Below are 25087 nucleotides of genomic sequence, written 5' to 3'. Positions count from 1 at the left end.
CACCCCCCCCCCCCCTACCCAATTTCCTTTTTTGAGTTCTTTCTGTCCTTAAGTTTCTGTTTTCATTGTATTGTACATTGTTATATCGTTCCCTTCTCTCTGTTTTCCTATGCATCTCCGTCTCTTTGTGTTTTTTATATTTTTCATCTCTCAAAGTCTATGTTGCTCAAAATCTAAGCTATTCAAACGTCACGAAATTCCTACCTCATCATTTTGATGCAGTTTGATCATCATTACATTTATTAATTTTTATCTCCCCTTGCTCTTCTCTCTGGTTCCTCTTTGGATTTTGTTTTCATTCCGTTGTACTTTGGATGATTCTCAATTTTTTGCTCAACAGACAAGTACCGTATACCAAGATTTCGTCCCAGCTTTATTGTTTTATATGAATAAAAATGCATTGTTTAAAAAACTGTCATGAGAACTATAAGTATTGTTAAAACTGAATGGGAGAGTATCTTTCAGGGTTAGGGGGACTAGAAAAAGTAGGTCAGTGTGGTCGGATTGGGGAAATTTGGTAAGGAGACTGGACAACAAGTAAAAACCTTAACTTTCACAAAATAACAGGTGGAAATGAACGGATTACAATAAATATTTGATGATTATAGGGCAAATATTACAAAAAGAAAAAAAAAGGTAAAAGTATGTTATTAGCCGCAATGTTTAACCACAATGGAATGGCCCATTTAGAAGCATCATCTCATCCAGAACTTGGTCCACGGTTGGATTATCAATTTTCTCGAGCTGAAACTTATTTAGCTCGGTATAATCAGAATTTCGGACGTATTTAAACTCACCGCAGCATGTTCTGAAACAATTTTATATAGAGATTCTGAAGATATGGATTCTTGCGCAACGCTTCTGGAACGTGGATTTGGGGCGTTAGTGGTGGGCGTGCAAATGGGTTGAATCTTCCGACGATTTTGAATGGTGAATGTAGACTGTGCCTGATGCCTGGTCCACCTTTCAAGGGAAAACGAGGATATGCCAACATTTTGGTAGATTCAAAGCAAGCAATTGGAGCTGGAAGCCCCGAAATATGCTGGAATATTATATGGATTTTTTATTAATGAACTCTGTTAAATTACAGGTTTCTTTCTCTCAGCAAATCGGACCTTTCGAACCACATCGGTTCTTGCGACTTTTTGATTTTTTCGAATGATAATGTCAATTATTTGTTCGAAGTAAGCATTGCGTCGACAAGCAATGACCTTCTCAATGAGACGATGGCGTCTGGCCAATTGTTCAGTGTCTTAAACATTTTATGCCAGTATACTTTCAACGACACATATCGAACCTGAAAAGAAAAAATTATCTGTATTCCGAAAAGAACAATTTTGCTGTTTACATTTCTTCCTTCGGTCAAATCGTTGAGCAAGAGAATGAAACGCCTCTCATTGAAATCTCCGGCGCTCTTTGGTTGAGCGAGCATCATGATTGGCTGAAATTTTTGAGAGTGGATGACATTTGAATAGAGAGGAGAAGTTCGATTATTGAAAGATGGGCAAGTGATGATCACGTGAATATAGTAGTTAATTCCCCGAATATAAAAAAGAGGAACAGAAAAGATGTCTAGCGATAAGGAGAGAAAAAAGTGAAAGTTAAGACAAAAGGTCGAAACACTACAAAGGTGGTGTGTGACTTTCTAAAAAAACTTGCAATTTTTGGCAGGCAAAGTTATCATTATAGTGTCTAGCGAGAAATGTTGTGCTCACCGAAAAGCAAATCAAAACTGAAGTACTTCTGACACCAGCACCTGAAAAAATTTGGGCAAAATTTGGAAACGCTGGCCAGACAGCATAGCAAAAGGGAAAAGTGAGAGACAGGAAAATATTATGAATGGCATGAATGAATCAAATCAAACCATGGATGGTTTCTTTGTAGTTCGTTTTGTCCAAAGAATGAAGAAAAGAGCATCATGAAAGAGGGGAGCGAGCGGGGAGAAAATGATGATTCAACAGCACACAAACTGTTTCATCAACAAGAATTGGCAAAAATAAGATTGTTGCCTAGAGAATACAGACTAAGAAGAGGAAGAAGAAGAAGACCAAGAAGAAGAAGAAGAAGGACGCCGTGCTGATGGTGACGCTAGAAAACGTTTGCTGTGTTATTTTTGCTCCGGTCCGTCTATCGAATGGAAAATGGGAAAGTAGAAAATAGAATTTCAATTCAATATTGGAGAACAAATCATGATAAACAATTTTCAAGGGGCAGAGTAGCATGTTCTATCAAATTGAAACTGTGGCGAGGTAGGAGGGAAATGAAGAACAGCGTAGCTGCATCAGACCGATAAAACTCTAAAAGTGTCATATCAATTCAGAACTTTCTCAAACTGACATGCCGTCGACAGTTCAGGAACTGATCAGCAAAGCGTGACACTTTGTTGTTGAAGTCAAAGTAGAAAAAATTAGGTGAAAAAAATGAAATTGATAGATTGGGTTAAATAGAAAACAATCTGAGTGATAGGGTTTGTTTCATGTCATGAACTAGAAGAAACATGTCCTTCTGACTTGTAGACGAAGTTTAAAATCGTGAGGATCAGAAAACGACCTGAAAGTTGAGGGAACATATGAACCAATCGCACGTAAATAGAAAGTTTAGTGTGCAAGTGCATCATTATCGGGTCTTGTTGTTTTTGTAAGGCACGTCTTTTCACGGCACACCATGAAATTCAGTGGGCAATGTCACACCGAAATAAGTTGCAGAATATTCATTTTCAAAAAAAGGCCACTGGAGAAGTTGTTTTGAAACAAGTTCTCTAAAGCCCTAAAAAGAATCCGTGAAATCTACGGGAAATTTTAAAAATTTTGACAATACGTGCGTTTAATAAGGATAGGACCCCTCTCGATTTGGAGGGTTTTTTTCTGGAGGGTTTTTCCTGGAACCCTCCAAAGGAATTAAAAACTGTGAGACTTCAAACGGACACCACAACTCAATTTCACAAAGTCAAAGTTTTGGTCTTAGGAACAGGAACCAAAATGAGTCTTAAGAAAGAAAAGGAATGGTTTACTTCATGTATTTGGAATATTCCGGAACCCTATTGAAATTTCAGTTCATCAAGACCTCCAAATTTAATCAGAAACTTTTTTACTTATATTTATTCTCAAAATTTCATGAATTTCAAAAATTTAAATATTCAAATTTTTGGTATCAAGAGCAAAACCGTATTTTTGAATCTATTTTAAATATTATTTTCTATTTGCTCAAGTTTTTGACGGTCGTTATTCTTTTTTTCAATGATTTTCACAATTGGATTTTTTCAGGTTTACATTTTAAAAATAAAATGTCCTCGAAAAATCGGTAGACCAAGGAAAAAAAAAAAGAAAAAAAAAAAAAAAGTTTAAAATAGGCTCAAAGAATACGGTAGTTTTCTCTTGTGTCTTAAAAAGGTAAACGAGATCTTCAATCTTTTTTCTCAGACAAGGATAATGGTATCAATAAATTTACAAGTGAATCCCATCCTTGAAAATATCTCAATTACCGACTGAAGATTCCCACACTTTCATTACCACCTTAGTAATGACCTCATCAATCTCATCAAAAACTGCTTGTTTGCTAGCAATCTACAGTTTCTCAACATTTGTTTTAAGTAATGGAATGGGATTCATGTAATCAGTTTGTTTGATAGCGACCCGAAAAATGTGTATAAAATCCCAGTTTTTACTTGATGAACTTTTGTTGCCGCTTTCAAGGTATTCTTTCATTGAATTTTTCGGAAGTAGGAGACCGTTCTTAGTATTTTACATATTTTCAAAAAAATTTTCTACAGTAACCCGCGAATTTTTTTAATGATCATAAAATCTACATTGGCCAATAAAAATCCCATAAACACCCAAATAAATGATTAAAAATTCATAGAATCTCAAGCAATGAAACGTAAGAACTTCTACCTGGATCCCTCCCTCATTGTGTACATTGCGAGTAGCATACCTTTTTATCATTCCTCCTCATTCATCTCAATAGGGGAAGAGGTGAATAATAGTGAGATTCTTCTTCTTTTTCTAGTGCTCTGCTCACCTTTTTTGTATGAAAATTAGAATACAGATTCAGAAATAGTAATTCTGAAAAGAATGACTTCTTCGATTTTTATACTTTCCTATTAGTCGTGTTATCCAAATTTCCATCATTAGAAACAGTCACTCTTGTCTAGTTGTTTTCGTCCCTTGTGACATGCTCCGATCATTGCCTGATTAGATGAAATTATTGGAGCTCTCTTTTTGTTATTCGTAAAATTTACAAAAAAAAACACAATAAGAAGAAAAAAAAATCATTTTTCGTAGATTAGTTAAGCTACACTGGCTGGAGCGCTTTCATCGCTCTGATCCTCATTTTTTAAATTTCCCTTTCTCTAAAAGTCACTGAAGATTATAGTAATTTTTAAGATTCTTCAAAATCGTGCGGACAGACAGAAAAATAGACTCAATTTTATTCGTTCATAAGAATGTTTCTTACTTACTGTAGAAACTGAACTAGAATAATCCGCGTTTTTCTTGTTCTAGGGCAGCTTCAGAGGGCTTTTTGAGCACAAGAAACCCTTCAATTAGAGGGACCCTATAATTTTCACTTTTTTCCTAGATTTCACTCTAAACGTTTTGTCTACACTTGCTCAAAAGTTTCGGAAAATTTTACTAAAATTTCAAAGAAAAACAAAGTACATCACACTTTTTTTTCGAATTTCGGAAACCCCAGCTTACTCACTCGGAGAACCCAGCTTATTCACTCATTTTTTAATTTTCTTAGAAACAACATATATCATTTTCATCCATATTTTTCAGAGGAAAACTTTTAAATATGTAAAGCTTGCAACTACCTCTTCGCTTCTCGATTGTTTAAAAGTAAATTGTATTTTTTGCGAGTTAAAATCATGATTCTAAACATTTTCAGATTTCTACAGTAGCTACAGTAATCCCTTTTTTTTCAGCCCCACATTTTTTACGCAATATCTTTTTTCCATCAATCCCTCACATGATTTACAGAAAATAATTAAAATTATCATAACAATGCATAGTACCTATACACCGGGTGTCACCGGCTCCCACAGTTCCAACAAATCATATTTGTTATGTATTATCTTTCTCCTTTTTTTCTTCTCCTTCTTTCACATTCACAATTTTGTTATATTTTAGCTATATTCCAGGCTTTAACCCTACTGAATCGTGAGCAAACATGAACCAACAATATAAACCGAAAAAACAAAAGAAAGAGAAGTCGAAGTCAAAGGCTCCAAAGCTTCCACAGGTCGAAGTCGAAGGTATATTACAAAAATTTTTTTAAAAAATTATTCAACCTCTTCAATTGCAGCCGATGGTCAAAGACCAAGACTTCGAGGGGACGAAAAGGTCGTCGCTACGACGCCACTAGTATACTCGTGGGTATGTTTGAAACTTATTAGGACATTTTTGAGTTTTCTAAACTTTCAGCAGTTATGTATGTACGAAAAGACGTACTACGATGCGGCGCACTTGCAGTATCCCCACAGGATCTACGAGAAGAGAGACGACGAGAAGTGGACAGAGTTTTTTAAGCGGGTCCAGGCTGAACGCATCAATGCCGAGAAAGCAAAAGAGAAGAAGGAAGCAAAGCACAAAGCAATGTATGACGACGGTAAGTGTGTAAAAAACAAATTTTTATACAGTACCGATCAGTTAGATATACAAAAACATTATTTGCATTTGATTTTCGGCTATTTCGACTATATTCAGAAACCTGGAGCTTGGCTGTCAAGCTTTCGATCACTGAAAAAGAACTGAATAATGCAAAACAGACCTGAAATGCATATCTCGCATTTACCAAATTTTCAAAAATTCCTAGATTTTCAGCTATTTGCCGATTTCTGAAAGACATCCTTTTTGGCCCGTTTTTGTACCCAAAACGGAAAAAATAAATGTCTTTCAGAAATCGGCAATCATATGAAAAACTAGAAATTGTCAAAAACTTCCGTAAAAGCAAAATTTTCAATCTAGGCTTGTTTTGAGCCCTCAAAAATTTTTCATGGGATCTGAAACTTGACACCCAAGCTACAAACTTCTGAAAATAGTAGATTATTTCATACTTGTAAAATTCCAGCCCGGCCCGGGCCTGAGGAAATTTTCAAGGCCCGGGCCCGGCCGGAAGGCCCGGTGTTAAAAATTCTGTATTTTTGAGCCAAATTTTGAGCTCTTAGTATAATTTTTTCCATTTTTTTATCGTTTTTTTTGTATTGTTTGTTTGTCTAATCAAAAAAGATCGCAAAAACTCGAAAAAAAATTTGGTCGAAAAAAAATCACATAAGGGTCCCCCCTTATGTGTTTTTAAAAAATTAAAAAACTAGTGATGACGGGCCCGCCGGGCCTCCGAAATTCCGGAAAAAGCCCGACCCGGCCCGGCCCCGCTCGGCCCGGCCCCGCCCGGTCCGTTACAAGTATGGATTATTTAGTTCGACTCGCCCCGGTTTTTCCAGTAATAGTTCCCCTCGTCTAATTCGTTTTAACTTTGGAAACAAAAAAATTACAGCACTTTTGGAATTGTGTTAAAAAGCACATCCGGCTGGGAATACCTGGTCGGAAAAACCAAGGTTTTTATCAAGTACGCAAAAAATTATCAAAGTAATGCTTAAATGTTATTCTGTGATAAAACAATTTCACTTACAGATGTGATCTGCGTCGCGGGGCCATTCCCATCAACGTCCGGAACTGGAAACGCTCCAAATTCTATAGACCTATGACAGCATCATCGGAAACCACACTACAATTGAATCAATCTCTTTATTTAGTTATTTATATTCAAAAACATCTGTTTAATTATTTTTTGCGCTTACAAGCCGAATTTTCTGTTCTTTCGAATTTTTCATTTATTCAATAATACAACTGTCGTTTGAGAAAAAAAAACTGTTTTTACTTCAGCGAGACGTTTTGACAGTATTCAGGTGCTATTTTCTGGAATTTGCCTAAAGGAGACGACGTTCAGCAGAGAACCTTCTCTTCTGAACGGATCCCTTTCGGCTAGAAAATTTGACAAGTTTTCCGGAATCAGTAAAAAATCACTTTAAACATCTCACTAATTGAATTCCATCGTATAAAATGTCTACAGCTCACAACAGTTCGAGAAAATCATTTACCAAAATTATAGACCGCGTAAAGGCATTAGTCCAAAACGGACAAGTACTAAGAGTTTATTCAGACACTCTAAATGTATTACATTCAACATAAGTCGTCGTTCTGAACCTATTCAGTTAGTCTATTTTTTTCTGCTTAGAAGTTTAGATTATTTGAAAAAAAAAACATATTTGTTGGGATAGATCAAGCTTCAAATAATAGAACATTTTCCCGAACATTTCTTGGAAAATTAAGCGACATGGTATTATTTTTAAATGTTTACTGTAGGTTTTCCTTTTTCTGCTTCATACTCGACGTAACGTTTTTAGTTTTCTGAAAAAGCTGTGGTGATAGTGCAGAATTTGAATCCAGAAAATTGGCAAACTTAACGAAAGATGTTCCATTCACAGCAGGAAGCTTGGAAAACATCTTGGACTTCTGCAAAACGTGAAAAGGCTTTCCACAAAATTCCGCAGAAAGATGGTATTAAAAATTTGATCATCTTTAACTATTGTCAAATCTAATTTTTTGATGTCGTTTGTTTTTTTTAAAGCCGCTCGGTTTTAATTTTTTGTGGGGCTCAAGATTTTTCTTTTACACAGATTTTCGATTAATTTTTTCCGTTTTTCCATTCATATTTTTCATTTGTTTTCCTTTTGTATCCTTTTTCTAAAAATTCCTACACCTCCAATAATTTCCAAGATCTTTCATCCAACTTTCCGTGAGTTATTGTTCTAATTAAGGAAATTTTGAAATTTCCTTCTCATTTTTATAGTGCAGAAATGATATTTTCTATTGTTTCTCCGTGGCTGGTTTTTTTTCTAAAGCCGAGTTTAGTTTCTTTTCATAATGACAAATTACGTGATATCTGTCAAACAGTAATTTTGCTGTACTTTTTATCGCTGTGTTCTATCTTTCAATTTCGTTTTTTTCTTCTCCCATTCTCATGAGGTTCGAACGATAAAACCAAGGCGACGATGTGGCAAACCGGATTCTTACAATCGAAGTTGTCATTTTCCGGTGTAATAATCACGAGAAGGTGATGAGATGGCATCTTTGTGGACCAATTGATGGATGGCGGAAACGATGTCTTTTTGAAAAGAAAATATGTCGACCCATAGTCTGTTAACGAATGAATTAATTCGGTGCAAACATAAAAAAAAAGAAATGCCAATAGAATAAGAAGGGGCAGCCGATGTGACCTCCGGTAAACAGACTGAGCAATAACTTGTGCGGAAACTGATAAAATTCAAATCTCCGATAAGATTTTGAAACAATCTTAAGGTCAACCATAAATATTTTCTCAAAGTTTTCTCACCTGAAGAACTTAGAATTTCTAGCCGTGTTTTGAGTTAGCAGCATATTTTCACAATTCAACCAATGAAGTTAGACAGTAGCCAAATCTTAGAATAGTATTCACTCAATGTTTTTATTAAGGCGGCATTCAGCACTTTCTGAGTCACCTGAAAAGAAGGTTTAATATTTGTTGGAAGGTTAGAGGGACCCCCTTCGAACTCGGTACTCTGTTTATTGCATTAACATTGGCAATCGTTTTAGTTGTTTATTTTACTCTCATGGTTCCTACAACTTTGCAAAGTTTATGTTTTCGTATCGAGTTTCAATAGCTTTGTTTTAATACCATCACGATGATTACTATTTACGATCTCTCACAAAAAACTCTACAAAAATGTCTTCAAAAATACTCTCTAATAGAGTTGTAAAATGCTGAAACTCAGTGCCGAATAAAGTTTTCCCGTTTAAGCTTTCGACATTGACATTTAAATACATACTGTCAAACTGTGATCTAAATCATTTTCTTGTTTTGAATTGCAATAAATACTAACAACCCGTTTTCCCGCTTCCCCCGTTATTTTCATCCAACCCTTTGTTGAATTGTAATACCAATTATTCTAATCTTCCCGTGTCAGAAGTATCATACCCTTCGGTGAATAAATAAATAAATAAATAAATACCAGACCTCAATTTTTGTGCTTTCATTTGGCCCAGATCTGTGAGTTTTTATTTTTATTCTGAACTCAAATTAAATAAGTTTTACTAAGCTTTAATCTAGGCCGACTCGTGTGGTTAGATGTCTTTTTTGTTTATTGTTTTTAATTAACTCCAGAAGCAGGCAGATTGCCTCCACCAGCTGTCTTGTACCCAATTTCTTCCAAACAACGGCATATGTCCTCTCCTCAGTCGTCTCGGAACCAAACCCGATCAACCCGACACAAAGTAATTTGCGGAGGAGAGACATCCGCACGGAACACTCGCCTCCTGCCTCGATGCTGGGGGCCTTCCATTCATTCTATTCTGTCATTATGAGGTTTCCCTCTTCTCGTCTGATTCTCTTTGCGTTCATTTCTCTCTTTTTCTCAATGTTAGGCCTTGGTCAATAGTGGTGGTTTGAAGAGGAAAAGACGCGAGAGATGGTGGCAGAAGGGAGACCTCCGACAGAGGGACAAGAATAGTGAACAGGCCACGAAGAAACGTTAGACAAGACAGAGGGACTTTTTGGTCGGAGGTTCTGACAGCGTAGTTGTCGGCACAACTACAAGTTCCACAGACGTTGGATCAGAGAAAACAAAGCTTTAATTTGATACAAAATGGCTAAGGATCGGTGCCCAATTACAATTTTACAATTTTTGGAATTTTTTTTCATTAATTTTTTCGAAATTTTCGTAAATAGTCAACAATTTTTTAATAGAATTTTCTTAGTTTTTAAGAGGTATTAATAGGTATGAACAAAACGTTTATCAGTTTCTAATTCCCATTATTTGTTTTCCCAATCAGTAACCTACCCATCAGTTCTTTCTTTTTCATGCCTGTTTCGCCACCCCTCTTTACTTTTTTTTTCATAATCACCGATTTATCAATATAATTTCTTCATTAAATGTGTTTTATTCCAGGTTAACTAAGCCTTCAAATGAATGGAAGTTTGTCGCGTGGCCCAGCGCCGCGAACGGCAACAATTACCAATCATGATAGGAAACCCATACCTCCATCAATGTTTACGTTTCGGAAAACGACTCCAGCTGAAATGAAACAAGCCTCAACACCGAAAAGTTTATCACTTGTAAATAGAGGAGTTTTTACCAATCCGGAATATTTGAAACATACAGTAAGTTTTTCGTTGTGTGCTGAAGTTGTAAAGCGCTGACCTTGTAGGTTGGACGGTCTCTAAACCCTTTTTATGCAAAGGGAAAATCGAACAGAAAATTTGAAAAAAAAACATTTAACTAAAAAATATGAACACTTTTTTAAATTTTTGTGAAATCAGAACTCGTGTATAAGAAAATTAGCTGAAATCTCTATACACTTAAAGAATTCGAGAATCCAGTTCAGAAAAATGTATAATCATACAAAAAACTTTTCAGGTCCGACCACCTATACGACAGCAAGCCCCTCCGCCCGTGACAGTACCACCTATACGAAAAGAACCGATTCGTCAACAATATCAATTACCACGACCAATTTTATACGCACCAGCTACAGTATACCAGGAGGAGGATGAGGATGATGACGATGGACCACAATATGCGCTTCCTGCGGAACATCTTTTCCCTCACCCTCCTCCGGAAGAACCATTTCAAGCTGAACCGACTTCCACGCAATACGATGATCAGTTTTCTTCAACGTCGTCTCCTGTTTCAACTTCAGTTTCCACTGCGTACACTACTCCAATTTCTACACCAACAGTTAATCCCCAATTTTCGCAGGTTGATACTAGTACTCCTTCCAGCTATTCAAATACAAGTAAGCTGTTTTAAGGTGGCTGTCTCTTGAACCAACAATTCTCTTTTCAGGTTTTACCAATGAACCGGTTTTCAAAAAAGCGTATACGGTGTCCGATAATGTGCCGAGTAGTTCAACAGACGTTGCACATAACTCAGGTATCGAAAATAATTCATTCATAAAATTAGAGCATGAAATAATTTTACTTCCAGCTTCCGGAAACAGCCAAGAAGCAGATAACTCTAACACGATAGAACTCCCAACAAATTGCAAAGTAAGTTTTTTTCTTTTTAGAAAGTTAGACATGAAGAAATACATTTTCAAAGTTTTCAGCATAAATAAATCCTTTGTTAAGTAGAACTTGTGGGACCAATGTTATCAAAAAACCCGCAAAACGGTTCCTGCTCTCCTTGAATCATATCTCTTGGGCCTTAACACAATTAAAACAAAAACCATGAGTCATCACAACCTAATTTTGCAGTTGTTCCAATACCAATGGGTTGTGGATGGCATTCCTCGTACGCTACTCGTCCCAATGCCAATAAATGCCACGGAACAGGATGTCAGGGTAATATCTTTCCTACTACTCACAGCTTCCAAATATAATATTTCTAGGAAATGCTCCCAACTACATTAAACGTTGACCCAGAAGAACTAGCGAGAACATTCAGAGCAGATACATCAAAGGCTGAAATCACAACTTTGTCTCTTCGTAAGCATTAACACTATTCACAAAAGGTTTCATGGAACTATTTTCAGCTGGTGGTGGTATGCCAACCATCGAGACCGCGGATGATGATGAGCAACAAGAAGAATATGTATCCGAATTCGACGAATCAGTCGACTACGACGATGAAGCTGATGAATATAGTCCTATTCTTGTCAATCCAAAACAGTACCATCGGATTGTGAGAAGAAGAGAAATGAGGCAAAGACTGGAAGCATCGGGAAGATTGCCACTTTCACGACAGAAGTATCTTCATGAGAGTCGCCATCGACATGCTTTGAACCGGAAGCGAGGAATTGATGGAAGATTTGATAATGCTCTCAGTAAGTGTTTGATTTCAAATCTGACTTCATCGGCTAGTAAAAAATGAATTAATAAAAGAGCGTTCACGTGAGCGGATTTGTACAAACGAACCTAGCCTGTTTTTTTGTGTGTTCTCGCAAAACGTCGCGTTCCCATGCGGGTCCGTCGCGTTCCACTCCAAATGCCAGTTCAAGGCCAACAATGATCGATTTGTACACCTGGGGTCACAAACATACAAAGAGGGAATTCATAACACGGGGTGAGAAAGAGACTATGCTCAAACATTCGTTTTTACAAACGACGGTGACCCTATCTGTGAGAGGTGTATTGTCGGTAGTTATACTTCGTACGTTCGATCTGCTTTCTGGGCAGAAATCGTTTGTAATACGAATTAGAACGCATTAACTAATGAACTAGATTTTCATGGTGAGGGGAATGAGTGATTTCTTAATTGGAGGTGCGCGTGTTTGTGAAACATGCGTGTGAGAACAAATTTGTTATTGTTGTTGTACATATTCGTATGAGAGAACACCGAAGCGGGATGGGAGCCAAGAAAGAGAGAAAGCCCAAAACAATAAGAGTAGCTACGTTTGGCTAATGAGTTTGAATGATAGAAAAGGATCAACTTTAAAAATCAGAATTTAAGAGAAAAAAAATTTTAAATTAAGGCAAGTCCTTCCAGTGAAGTTAGAAATAGTATCAACCAGAGATTTTATCTCCTTAAAAATTTTTTCATCACCCTATTTATAATGAATTTCAAAATCTTCATGCAAAAATATAAAAACAAGCCCATCTTAATGTTATGCTGGAATTCTTTTGGCTTCATTACAAATTTAATTTTATCGAATCTGCAGAAAATCGAAAAAAAGTGGAAACAAATATTTTGCAATTAGAATACGGTAATCTGAAAAATCGAACGGGAAAAATTTCAGACTGGGAAAAATTTCAGATTTGAACAAATCTGAATCCGGCGCAAAAAAAATGATTTTTAAAAACTGAAAACACAGAAATATCCGACAGCACATGTTTAAAGATTTTATAGTTTTGTGAGTGAAAATTCAATCTTACAATTTGATACCGTGTTGCATTTTGATTAGAAAAACTCGGCATTCGTGAATTTTTAGAGCAACGTTCATGAAGATTTCATTTTTTGTTTTTCACCTCCGCGAATAAAACATGTCTGGCATCGCTGAATACGCTGCAAAAAAAACAAAAAACACCAACATTCACATTTTTCAGTGGCTGGTCGAGGTGGAGAAGACGACGACGACGATGAAGATGACGACGAAGTGAGTACAACTAGTCACATACGCCCGATCGATCGACGATTGCTTCCAAAGTTGGCTCCAATTGCTGCTGGACCTGGAGGAATGGCGCCTGTGTAAGTTTTTGATCGAATTTTCTGAAAATAACTCATAGATTAGAGAATGAGTCCGTGATCATTCAAAACATCTCAACTTCTGAAAATCTCAATTTGAAAAAACCATCAGATTGGTCGAAGTGGTTGAAAATTTTCTCAGAAGAGTAAGGGGCTACAAAAAACCATACTCACTCAGGTGTAGTGTTTCCATTCGACCCGATTTTCGAAAAAATTCTCAAAAAATTCCGCTGAAAATTTTTCGAAGAAATTCTAGAGAAAAATATGAACACAAAAGCCGAGTGGATCTTGTGTTGATTCATTACCTCACAGTCGGAACAATTTGAACCTGGAATTTTATTTTTGCCGCTTTGAAGATCAAAAGAAGCGGTCGCTATCAGATTTTTAGGTGTCAGTTACTCAATTTGACAAGAAAAAGATGGAAAAAATGTTGGAAACCAAAATTCCGCATTGTGACTTTTTTCCAAAAATTTCGAAACTTATTCTTCAAGAAATTTCTTGAAAATATTTTCTGATAAGGTTTTTTTTATTTTTGCTCGATTTTTTTTGACAATTTATCGAAAAAGCGGCGTTTTCGAATTTTTTTTTACAAAGACCTTCTGCTCAGGTGTGAAAATTTTCAAAAAAATCAGTTAAACAGTTTTAATAGCTAACTCTCAATGATTACCATTTTTCAGATACAAATGCAATGACTACACAATCCGAAGTGTTCCAACCACTAGTGCCAATATGCAGAACACCGTTCAAATGATTCACAATGGCGGTCAAACAACAACAACTCATCAAATCATCCACCACGACTCTCACAATCAAACAATGATGATGGATCCAAACATTCCATCGACATCTACTGGTATTTACGAAACACAAATGATCGATCATCAACAAAACTACATGAATGCTCCGATGAACTCGTACGATGACTACACCCACCATGAACAATATGAAGCTGATACACTTCACTATCAGGACAATACAGAAGTCGGTGTGGATCTTACTGGTGCTGATGGACAAAGCTTCACAAATTTATAATTTTTGTAAAATTCTTATCTAGTACGATACCAATTTTTAAGTATTTGACTTAAACCCAGACTTTCCTTGCGAATAGAAAATTTTTCTTTCAAAGCTTAGAGAGATCAATATCAAAATTGAAATTTTTATTTTTCTAACCATGGCCAGAAACTTGGATGATTGGTATCACACTATTACAAACTTTACAATACACAACAATAATTTTTTTCTATGGCACCCAAAATCTCATAATTACTCAAACATATACATATATTGCACTCAAATTGTCATGTTATCATTTTTCCCGAAATCACCTAATTTTTTCGGTCATCTGCACTTACCCCATACTATCTTTCACTTTTCTCTCGAAAATTTTTTAACGTGGCTCTTCCAGTTTTACTTTAAAAAAAATGGTTTCCTGTATTTACCTTTTTGCAATTATCATGAGCACTAAAATCAAATCCAACTCGTTTAACTGGCATTGTTCCCATCAAAAAATCAATAAAAGTTGTAGACCTCAGAGCTTAGTTAAGAGAGATAAAATCAGAGAATTATTCAGAACATTTCTGGGTTTTCTGGAACACTAAACATAATTTGCAAACGAAATTACCAGAAAAACTGAGAAAAACGAAGCTAAATGGAAAATGGAAAAGGAGGTAAATGATGAGGGAGAGTTGACTGACTAGTCAACCAATTCAATAAACAAATTTAGGTATATTGGCAAGCGTGTGCAACGCAAGCATAGTGAGTCAAGCAAGGCAAGTAGGAGAATATTTACCAGTGAGATGAAAAGACATATCATCTCATTTTGAGAGGTCTCCGCTGGTGTCACATTGCGGGCCTATTAACAAGAAGAAGACTCTGAGATTGAGTCTATTCAAATTTCTTCATGAGGTTTCTCTTAGATGCTCGAAAGGGATAGAATGAGACTTAAAATTAGAGGCCGTATTCATGAACATTTACTTTTGTAAATCATTTACCCTTCAAAAATCTACTGAAAAACGTGAAAATTGAAAAAAAAATCATTTGCTTTTTGGTAAATACTCCACTTTTCAGTAAATTGGGATACTACTTTAGTTGGATGTTTAGACCCAATTTTTGGAAAGTTCTCATTCCAAAAAAAGTTATGTATTGATAAAATAGTATTAGAAAAGCAATATTATCTAACTTTGAAGCCGAATGTTGTTGCTATCCAACTCAAAAACTACGATTTTCATACAAATGGCATGAACGAGGAAAGCTTGAATTTTAGAGTACTGTGTCAAAAAATTAGCACTTTTCAGTTTATAGTAATTGAGAAAATTTAGGTCGAATTCATTTTCCTAACTCAAAAACAGGAAAATGATTTACAGAAAGGTAAAATATTTTCAATACATTTCCACGCTTCCATTTACCTTTTAATTTTAATTTAATTTGTTTATTGATCAGGTGTAATAAAACATTAGAGGGCAGGACATGAAAGACTCAGAAAAAATGCCCCTCACGAGGCCGATCTGAGTAGGGGAGGGGAAACGGGATAATTTAGATATTTGACACAGGAAAGATGTAATCGGTAGAAAAGGAAAAATAAAGAGCGAATATATCAATAACGGGTAATACTGGAAGAAATTAAGGATTCAAACTCGGAAGGTAGGAGAAATCGGGTAACTTGGGAAGTGATGGCGTTCCACAGGGGAACAATTGAAGAAAAATAGTCAGAGGAGTAGGGCTGAACAATAATTAAGTTCATAGGGCGACGAGGGGAGGAGGAATATTTGACATGTGCATTAAGGTTAGGAAAGTAGGCGGAGTCATTTAAAAATTTATAGAGAAGAATTAGTTGAGCTTTTAGCCTTCGATGTCGAATGGAGAACATATTGAGGATAGAGAGACGATCAGAATAGGAACTGTACTGGAAATTACAACGCTGGCAAATACACTTAGAGAAAATCTTAAGGGAGATTCTAGTTTTAGAGCAAGGCGAGAAGAAGGCGGAGGGGAATAAACTACAGAAAAATATTCAAGAATCGGGAGAACATAACATTTGAAAAGATGAATCTAGAATTCTGGAGGCTTAGATCTAAATGACTTTAAGAGTTGTTTGGAACGGAGAAGAGCTAAAGAAGTGATTTTGTTGATGTGAGCAGAGAATTTGAGAGAGGAATCAGTAATGAGTCCCAAGTCCCGGACGGAGGAGGAGGGAGTAAGTGTGACTGACACCCGCAATATTGAGAGGATGTGAAGAATTATGGGAACCTAAGCGAAGAAGGGCAGTTTTAGAGTGGGCAAGAGGGAGATGGTTGGCGGTAGCTCAATTTACAACCATGTTGATACCAGTTTGAAGGGCGATTGGGTCATGAGAATACAATTTGATATCATCAGCAAAGGCGGCAAGGTGAAGAGAGGGGATTTGTTCAAGTTCTAAGAGCAGATCATTGATGAATATGAGAAATAGTAAGGGACCGGAGACTGATCCTTGAGGAACACCAGAGGGAATGACAGAGGCAGGGGTCCAATAAAATCATAGATTTTGACAGAGAACGTTCGACCAGAGAGAAACGAGAAGAACCAAGCTACGTAAGATTTAGGGACTCCAAAGCTAGCAAGTTTCTGGATGAGAAGTTGATGATGTACCTGGTCGAAAGCTTTGCGGAAATCGAAAAAGACGACGTCTAGTGTATTGTATTTCAAAAGAGTAGCTTTATAATTCGAAAAAGATTGAACAGGATGAGGTGGTGCAGGATGAGGTGGTGCAGGATGGCTTTTGGTAAATTTTTCAGTTGATTTTTTAAGAGTAAATGATTTACAAAAGTAAATTTCATGAATACGGCCTCAGAGTAATAGTGGTATGAGATAAATTAAAGCAATTTTATAACAAAAAAAAACTCTATTTGGAAAAGAACAACTCTAAAATCCGGAACATGGAATCCAAAATTCTGACATCTCAAGTCGTGAAAAATTCTTAATAACACATTTGATAATTTATTTTTGTATAGTTTTCAGCGGAAATTGAAAAAAACCCTTTTCGTGACAGCGAATTATTGCAAATGAACACACATATTGAAAATTAGAAGTATCCTTTTTTCTCTCAAAATTCGGATTTTGATGTGACGAGACTTGTCGAAGAAGTGCATTTTTAATAAACTTGATGTTAGCCTTAACTTTAAAAAATTTGCTCTGGAAAATAGAAAAAAAAAACAAAATTGATATTTATTGAGGCATCTCTAAATCCATACGATCGAAATCCATAAATACTCAGCTGCGACTGTCGTCATTTGGACGAACCCAAGGCGAAGGTAGAATCTAAGGCAAACCCTGTCAGCTTTGGCTTTTGCTACCTTTTGAGCGCCGTTTGAGCACCTTCTGGAAAAATCCCTAGCGGAATCTGGCCAACCTGCGCCCAAAAGACAACAGTCGCAGCCGAGTACCCTGCCAGCCAAAATTTCATACTTTGCTGCAATAGAACGCCATCTTATACTTCCCTCACCTTAAGCTCCACTATCTTAATTTTTGAAGCAAGCATCAAAATGCGTCTGCTGATAAAATTTTTGTATATAACCATAACTTTTATAAGTTGCACGTTCTTGATTCGTTTGGCCAGTCGTCAGTAATTTTTAAAAATCTGATCGATTTGCACATTTTCTCTTTCGACGCCCTGTGCATTCCATAACTAAACGATTAATATTGAAACGTAATGTTTGGAACCCTCCGAGTGTATTAAAGTGTATTTTGAGAATCGACATCAGAGATGTTTCGAGAGATATCCTCGATGAACCCTGAAGAATGAGAGAAGAACAGTTGGTGGTTTTTTTATCACACAAGTATTGAAACTGGCGTCCTTTCAAAAACCCAATATCTCTCACTACTCCCGTATCTCTCAATGAAAAATACCTCATTCAATTATTTCACTGGTCTCGCCCAAGAAACATTTGTTCCATCTTTATCATTTTCAATGGGGTACTTTAGATTGTTGCTTCACATATATACTTATTTCTCATAACAATGACTTTTTTTCCCGAGATGAATGTCTCTTCCTCGTTTCCATCAGCAACCGCTACGCGTTCTAATCGTCATTCAATTGTTCTCTTCTTAGAAATATATACGCAAACCGAAGCTGCTCCAGCTTTATATATATTCAATAATTATTCGCATGTGCAATATTCCCAATCTGTCGCTGTTGAGCATTTAATATACGCCTACTGTATATAACTGTTTTTAGTAACTTGTTTTGTTCAACGTTTACTACAAATGAAATTTTCAGGTTCAGCGAGTATTTTTTCTGAATCCTTCAAACAAGTGGGTCTTTCTGTTATCGCTTTAGTAGCATTCGAGTTCGATCAGTCTAATGGTTAACGAGAAGGTGAGCTTATAACTTGTATTTTTTATCCAGACACATGTAATCAAGTATAACTGTGCTTCTTTAAATAACCACAAAAACTGTCGGAAAAATAAACGTAAACGAACTTTTAGAGCCTTCTGAATTTTTAAAGCCTATGAAATAATGTTTTGTCTTTGAAAATTCTGAAATTCTGACACCTGAGGGATAAATTTATTTTTGGGTCGCTGAGATTGACACGGGTTATTTACAGTGAGATAATTGCTTTCTGGGAAGAATGGCTTCTTAACGTTGGGTCGTTGTGGAGGCAACGGGGTCCCCACCACTAACGGCAACAAAACGCCCTTACCAGCAGATACATATCGTATTGACCACAGGAACCGTCAACTTCGAGCTCTATTATCTCGATTTCTGTGAAAAATAAAAAAAAACCGTAGACTAATAAAATGTTCATGATAATACCACTAATATTTTATCAAAAGACAAATGTTTGGTATCTTCCACAAAAATTACCGTAAACACTTAAATATAACCGTCAACTTAGAGGTAACAAAGGTTTGTTAATTGATAAAATGTTGGTGATATTAACAAATAACTTATCAGTTGATAAATGTTTGATATTATTCACAGAAACCAAGATACATTGTTTTAAAGTGGACGATTTGAGCCGGCTTCTATTTGGGAGAATACTGTAGTCCAATAGCAGAAGACATAAATTTGAAGTAACTATTGAAATTCATGTTTTCGCTTTTTTTTAAATGTTGTCTATTATTTAGAGAAAGCGAACCAACTCAAACGGCAATGACAATCGCTCTCGCCCACGTAGACACACTTCAAAAATCGTTCGTCTAGACACATCGTGCCCAACTCAGAAGTTAGCAAAGAATAAGAAAAAGAGTGCAGCCCAAAAAACAAAATTGCCCAGAGAAGTATGGCCTGTAAGTGACGACATTTTGTAACCTCTAACTACATTTTTATATCTCAAATAGATTGACAAAATTCTGGCAATGAAGGTAGAAGACGGAAATTTCTATTTTGACGTTTTATGGGAAACTGGAGAAACCACAGTTGAGCCAATGTCCAGTTTAAGAAAACTGTCTCATGTCAAACTACAGGAATTCTATCAAACAAATGAGAGCATCGCCAAAGAATGTTTCTTTGAAAGTATGTTAAGTTCTGAATTTTCCGTTTATTTTTTTTTCATTCTAGAATACTGCTGGCGTAAAGGACATCATGAAGGAAAGGCAGAAAATGGTAAGAAAAATCTTCAAAACGGAAAACGGAGAAAAAACCAGGCTTACGAGGAACACTTCGTGAGTGACACAATGTCGTAGTTCATAATCTTCTGTCTATCAACCAGGTTGACAAAGTGATTGAAATGAAGGTAGAAAACGGTAAATACTGGTTCACAACCTTGTGGGGAGCTGGTGACGTTACCGTTGAGCCACTTTGGAGTTTCGGTCAGCTTACTCACATCAAACTACAAGAATTTTATCGCGCCAATCCAGAAATTGCCAAGGAGTGTTTTTTGAAAAGTCTGTTAAGTTAGAACTTCTTAAACAATATTTCATCAATTGCAGAAAATGCTTCGAATAGAGAAGAAGAGTTAGGAAACCTACGAGGACAAGAGCAATCCGACGGAGATGACGAACACCAAGTGATGGTCGAGCAACCTATTGTGGAAGAAAACCTCCTAACAAAGGAAATCAAAGTTGAGCTAGATCCAAATGATATTCATATGAACGAACCAACCGAAAACAGGGGTAATCTTGACTTATTATCGCTCACTTGATGCATTCTGAATTTTCAGACAATGAAAATGCTGCAGTACCACTTCAGACGGCACACAGTGTGACCGCAGCGGGAACATACAAAGTCAGACCTGCAAGTGCTCCTCCGAGTTTTAGAGGAGAATCCAAGGCATCAGGCCTTCAAGAATTTCAGGTAAAAAAGAAGTATAGTGAGTTCATCAATCATAATGCACGATGACATAACTGGTTTTGCAGCTCATAGAATCGAGGAAATTTTGAGATACGAGAAGAAACCAGCCCCAAAGGTGGAAATCACAATGGATGTTTGGAATGCTATTCTGAACGATGCCCGGTTTGAAGTTCCGTTTGAAATCGAACCTGATAGCGATAGTGAAGATGAAATCGAATCGGATGAAGAAGATGATGTTGACAGCGATTCTGACTATGATGGTAGGTTAAAATCTAACACGAGAAAGTTCAGTATCATCCATTTCAGAAGATGCATTTGTTGATATTATGACTTTGGATGGAGTACCAACTGTAGCAGATTTATCTGGTCAACTTCCAAGTAATGATCAAGTGTTGAGAGCATTTTCTAAGATCTTGAACATTACAGCTCAATGAATCTGATCATCGTTGGTAACACGCTTCTGGATGTCATCATCATTAACCGCTTCCCTCTACCAGAACACCACCCCAGCATTACACTTTGTGCTCAATTATCTCGGTTCATATAGCCGATATTGAAAAATTTGTCAACTGGTAAAATGTTTGTCATTATATCAAAATCATTTTATCAGTTGACTAATTTTTGATATCGCTCAAAGCAACCGAGATAATTAAGCTCGAAGTGAAGGGGTGGCGTTCTGCATAGCATCTGCAAGCATTTTATCCTTGTTTTAATTTTTCATTGCCTATGTTTTTGTGTGTTTCCTAACTTTTTTTCTATTTTTAATACGATTCAAAAGCCCCGAATTTTTGTTTAGCTTTTCATGATTTTTTGAAGGGATATGGTATTACATAACTCATTATTTTTTTGATAAATTGTTATGACAAATCTCTTTTTTTTTAATGAATGAATGTTTCGAAAACAAATGAAAACAATTTCAGTGACTCATATAAATACTGTCATATGCATATTGTCTCCTCCCACTTTTATCTTCTTTTGTTTTCCCTGTTTCTCTATCTTTCGAAATCCGAAAAGCAGCAATCTGGAAAAAATTGAGCTATTCCTGTCATTTGGACTTTCTAGAATGCGAATTTTACTTGTATTTTCTGTTGTCTTTGTTGCTCTCGTTGCTATTCTCGCTACGAACATCTTCGGTAAACGCGACTATCTGCAAGAAGGCAGTATGGATTCTGAGACTTCGAAAGAGATGACGTTCAAACTTGTAAAATCCAAGGAATCAGCCCAAGAAACCAAAAGAACCCCGTAAGTTATCCCAAGCGCTATTACTTGAAATTTTGACTAGGTATCTCCGGAAGGACCTTCTATTACAGGAGCCCTTCAATAAGAGAGGGCCACTTCTATTTTTCAGTTTTTTCCAAAAATTTTAATCAGAAAATTGGTGAATTCTCGCTCAAAATTTATTGAAATCTGTAAATATCACCAAAATTTTCAAAATTTTGAAAGCGTCCCTTCTATTACAGGCTATCTTCTTTGTTTCCAAGCCTGACTAGGGGGGGGGGGGACCTTTTATCACAAGGGCGTTCCTAATACAGATTTTGCGGTATATGCTTCTTTTTTCAGAAAAAATTGCGGTGATCTAGACATTATCAATATCGTTTTCGCTAGTTTGGCCTTCAGTATCCTTGTCCCACTTGCTCTCCGTCGCTACGTGAAAAAGAACAAGAACGAGAAGTTTATCGCTGACGGATGTTGTGTTCTGAAGACCAGCACGGGGACATATGTTCTTCTGGATTTCACCGGGGAAGACCACAACAACTATACTAGCGAGGAACTTCAAGAGATTGCCCACGAAATCCGCCAGACTCTTGACTAAACTGCAATTTCCCTTTTTTTCATTATTCCGACTGATACTATCCCGATATGTTCGTCAAGTCTGTCTTTTTTGTGTTATTTTCCCATTCATCACCCCAGTTTCATTTTCATATCTCCCTCGCTTTTTCATTTCTCCTTTTATTCGAAATTTTGATTCCAGGAATTTTTGAAAAACAGTTCTAGTGACTCATTCAGCAGGCTCCTCCCACTTTCATCATTCACTTTTTTCTCTGAATCTTTCTCTCTTGCAATGCAAAACAAAAACATTCTGAAATAAAATTATTGGTCATTCGGGTCAGTCTACTGGTGAAATCATAACCTATAACATCATGCGGATTCTCCATCTACTGACACTTGTCGGAGCTGTTATCCTAATGATCCAAGGAGTCTCTGTGGGCGCCGACACTTTGGAAAACGTTCTCAAGAATGCTGATTATGTCAAGATCGTCATTTCTGTGGAGAATCAGGAAAAAGCGTCTGGGATCGACACAACCGCCGAGTAAGTATTTTTCTTCTTACAGTAAACTCATAGCCAGATAGAAAGTCATTCAAAACCTCAACAAGTTATCTTTCAGCAAAACCTGTCAAACCAGCAGGATCTTCAAAATCGCCGTCGGGGCAATCAGCACCTTCCTCTTTTCTCCATTCTCATTCTGGATCCTCAACTGGAAAAACGAGAAGAAGATCACGGAATCCATCGACAATGTCGACTATGAAGTTCTCGAAATCGATGGCACCAAGTATGTCGTTGTAAAAACTGCGGACGATGACGACGAGTTTCCACACGGTAACCATCAAGAGTTGGGAGAATCCTTCCTTTGAATTTGTCAGTTTCATCTTTTTCTGTTTTCTTGTCATTTTTCTTTTCTAATTTTTTCCCTAATCATTTGATGTTCTTTCAAAAAAATTCGTGAAATATTCAATAATTTCTTCAGTTGGCCCAATTGACCAATAAATGCTTTTTTCCCATAAAATAAGACAGATTTGAGCTGACGTTAAGAGATTTCCACTGTCCGAGGGAGTCGATTGTGTTTCTAGAGCCGTAATTCTCAAGATCTTATTCGAAATACAAGCAGAAGGCCATCTCCATCGTTTCAATCATCCCAAAATTCCACCCGTCTTCATCTGAAATAATGAAATCCAAAGACTCACCAACTTTACTATTCCCGACAGTCCATGTTGTCATTTCTCTTCCGCATCACCATACCATTCAACGTATATTAGATTCAAGGTGTTCAGTACGGCACATGTGCAACTCCTTCTGTTTTTTTTCTTTTTTTCAGTATTTATTTAGATTTACAGCCAGCGATTCTGCAATTTTCAGAAAGAATCGTTCAAATTCACTCTGAAGATGTTCTCCTTCGTCTGATCTTTAAAAACGCACAGATTCCCGTTGGCACAGATGACCGGCCGCGGCGAGAAGATAGTTGGCAGAAAACACCATCTGTGGCAGGAAGACCTTTGATAGAGAGGACCATCAGGGGCCAAAAAAATGTTGGCAGAGAGCACAGCCCGTATTTTTGACAACGAGTGCAACAATAACCACTGCACGACATTGGATTTTATGCTGAAAAATCTTTGCGGACAAGTATTATGAGTTTTTCGTTGTGCTAACCGTAGTTCCAGTCACAATATTCAATTTCGTTGACTGATTCGGTCCATTTTCGTGAATCAATCGTTCTCACTTGTTTCTGGGTTTCATGACGCATGGGACGCTCTGAAAATGCAATTATTGTGTTCAAAAGGTAGATAGTCGAAGTGAGATCATAATTGATTGCAATTGTTAACAAAATTTTGGGAGTTTTCAGGGGAGAAACGTCTAAATTAGATTAATTTTTAATCGAGGAAAGGTAGTGGAGAGCAAACGTGCTCTGCTGAACAGAAGTTTTTGAATGAAGATAACTGAGATGAATTAGAATATATTTTTCCTTTTCATGAATTCTGAAAGCAGAAAAATTGTGAAAAAGCTCACCATTAAACAGAACTATTGAAGGATTTTTCCCAGGAATCGAGGTCAGAGGATCCGTTAGAAGACCGTTGGTTGAGAGGGCCGTCCGTGGCTATAAGATCGTTGGTAGAAAGCACCGTCCGTGAAAAGAAGACGATTGGTAGAGAGGATCGTTTGTGCCGAAAAGATCGATGGAGAAAGGCAATGTCCGTGGTAAGAAGACCGTTGGTTGGCAAAGAACATAGTTCGTGGAAAGAGAACCGTTGGCAGGCAGAACAGTCCATGGCAAGAAGATCGTTGGCAGAGGACACAGTCAATGGCAAAAGGACCCTTCGTGTACATCATTCATCGATCGATACATACAGGAGGGAAGGCCACTGTTGCACTGAGACGCTGTAAACCAACAGCACACGTCGGCTATCTGAGACCTGCCTGATCAACAGATGGTGTCACCTAAAATGAGAAAATCGTTTTGAACAAAAAGATAAGAATAGTCTTGGATAAAAATATAACTATCGAAAGAACGATCCAAAAAAAACCATCACACAAACAGTTTTCTCGAGTAGATTTATTGAAAAAGTGCTTTGAAAACTTGTAACAAATGCTTCAGAAAATTATATTCAGAAAAATAGAGAGAAAAAATGAGATGCAAATGACAAGTTGAGAATAAGGGGGGGGGGCATGGGTTTTAGGGAAGAAAAAAAGTGATATGCATAGATTTCATATCGAAACAGGTAGTGGCATACATAATTAGTTTCTGGAGGTCGGCTTCTAAATAGATGGTACGGTTGCGTCGGACGATGAAATCTGAAAATAGCAAAATGAAGAGTACAGTTGAATTTTT

At 36.8% G+C, this 25087-nt stretch overlaps 7 protein-coding genes across 7 annotated transcripts; 5 read left to right on the top strand and 2 right to left on the bottom strand.

The window, feature by feature from the left end:
* Positions 1-695: 695 nt before the first annotated feature.
* CBG27946 lies at positions 696-805 on the bottom strand (the record flags this gene model as incomplete). Its single annotated transcript, XM_045240234.1, has 2 exons — positions 696-744; positions 798-805. The coding sequence occupies 2 exons, from the start codon at positions 803-805 to the stop codon at positions 696-698; spliced, it is 57 nt and encodes an 18-aa protein (XP_045099678.1).
* Positions 806-1171: 366 nt separating this feature from the next.
* On the bottom strand, positions 1172-1435 carry CBG27945 (the record flags this gene model as incomplete). The annotated part of the gene is made up of 2 exons (XM_045240233.1): positions 1172-1252; positions 1349-1435. The coding sequence occupies 2 exons, from the start codon at positions 1433-1435 to the stop codon at positions 1172-1174; spliced, it is 168 nt and encodes a 55-aa protein (XP_045099677.1).
* Positions 1436-5429: 3994 nt separating this feature from the next.
* Positions 5430-6703, top strand: CBG27944 (the record flags this gene model as incomplete). The annotated part of the gene is made up of 2 exons (XM_045240232.1): positions 5430-5604; positions 6630-6703. 2 exons carry the CDS (start codon positions 5430-5432, stop codon positions 6701-6703), a joined length of 249 nt encoding a protein of 82 aa, XP_045099676.1.
* Positions 6704-9999: 3296 nt separating this feature from the next.
* Cbr-nfya-1 lies at positions 10000-14248 on the top strand (the record flags this gene model as incomplete). The annotated part of the gene is made up of 9 exons (XM_045240231.1): positions 10000-10194; positions 10451-10829; positions 10880-10966; positions 11021-11082; positions 11290-11376; positions 11424-11520; positions 11568-11858; positions 13078-13219; positions 13894-14248. The coding sequence occupies 9 exons, from the start codon at positions 10000-10002 to the stop codon at positions 14246-14248; spliced, it is 1695 nt and encodes a 564-aa protein (XP_045095719.1).
* A 5301-nt stretch (positions 14249-19549) lies between these two features.
* On the top strand, positions 19550-20917 carry CBG27943 (the record flags this gene model as incomplete). Its single annotated transcript, XM_045240230.1, has 6 exons — positions 19550-19706; positions 19752-19796; positions 20123-20305; positions 20353-20502; positions 20549-20743; positions 20766-20917. The coding sequence occupies 6 exons, from the start codon at positions 19550-19552 to the stop codon at positions 20915-20917; spliced, it is 882 nt and encodes a 293-aa protein (XP_045099675.1).
* Positions 20918-21546: 629 nt separating this feature from the next.
* Positions 21547-22296, top strand: CBG27942 (the record flags this gene model as incomplete). Its single annotated transcript, XM_045240229.1, has 2 exons — positions 21547-21725; positions 22101-22296. The coding sequence occupies 2 exons, from the start codon at positions 21547-21549 to the stop codon at positions 22294-22296; spliced, it is 375 nt and encodes a 124-aa protein (XP_045099674.1).
* Positions 22297-22624: 328 nt separating this feature from the next.
* On the top strand, positions 22625-23117 carry CBG27941 (the record flags this gene model as incomplete). The annotated part of the gene is made up of 2 exons (XM_045240228.1): positions 22625-22794; positions 22871-23117. The coding sequence occupies 2 exons, from the start codon at positions 22625-22627 to the stop codon at positions 23115-23117; spliced, it is 417 nt and encodes a 138-aa protein (XP_045099673.1).
* Between the last annotated feature and the right edge of the window lie 1970 nt (positions 23118-25087).

This window comes from Caenorhabditis briggsae (genome assembly GCF_000004555.2).
Source record: "Caenorhabditis briggsae complete genome, chrX, whole genome shotgun sequence".
In the NCBI taxonomy this organism is placed as follows: Eukaryota; Metazoa; Nematoda; class Chromadorea; order Rhabditida; family Rhabditidae; genus Caenorhabditis; species Caenorhabditis briggsae.
Note: the sequence above shows the minus strand (reverse complement) of the source record. Positions and strands in the feature narration are given on the sequence as shown.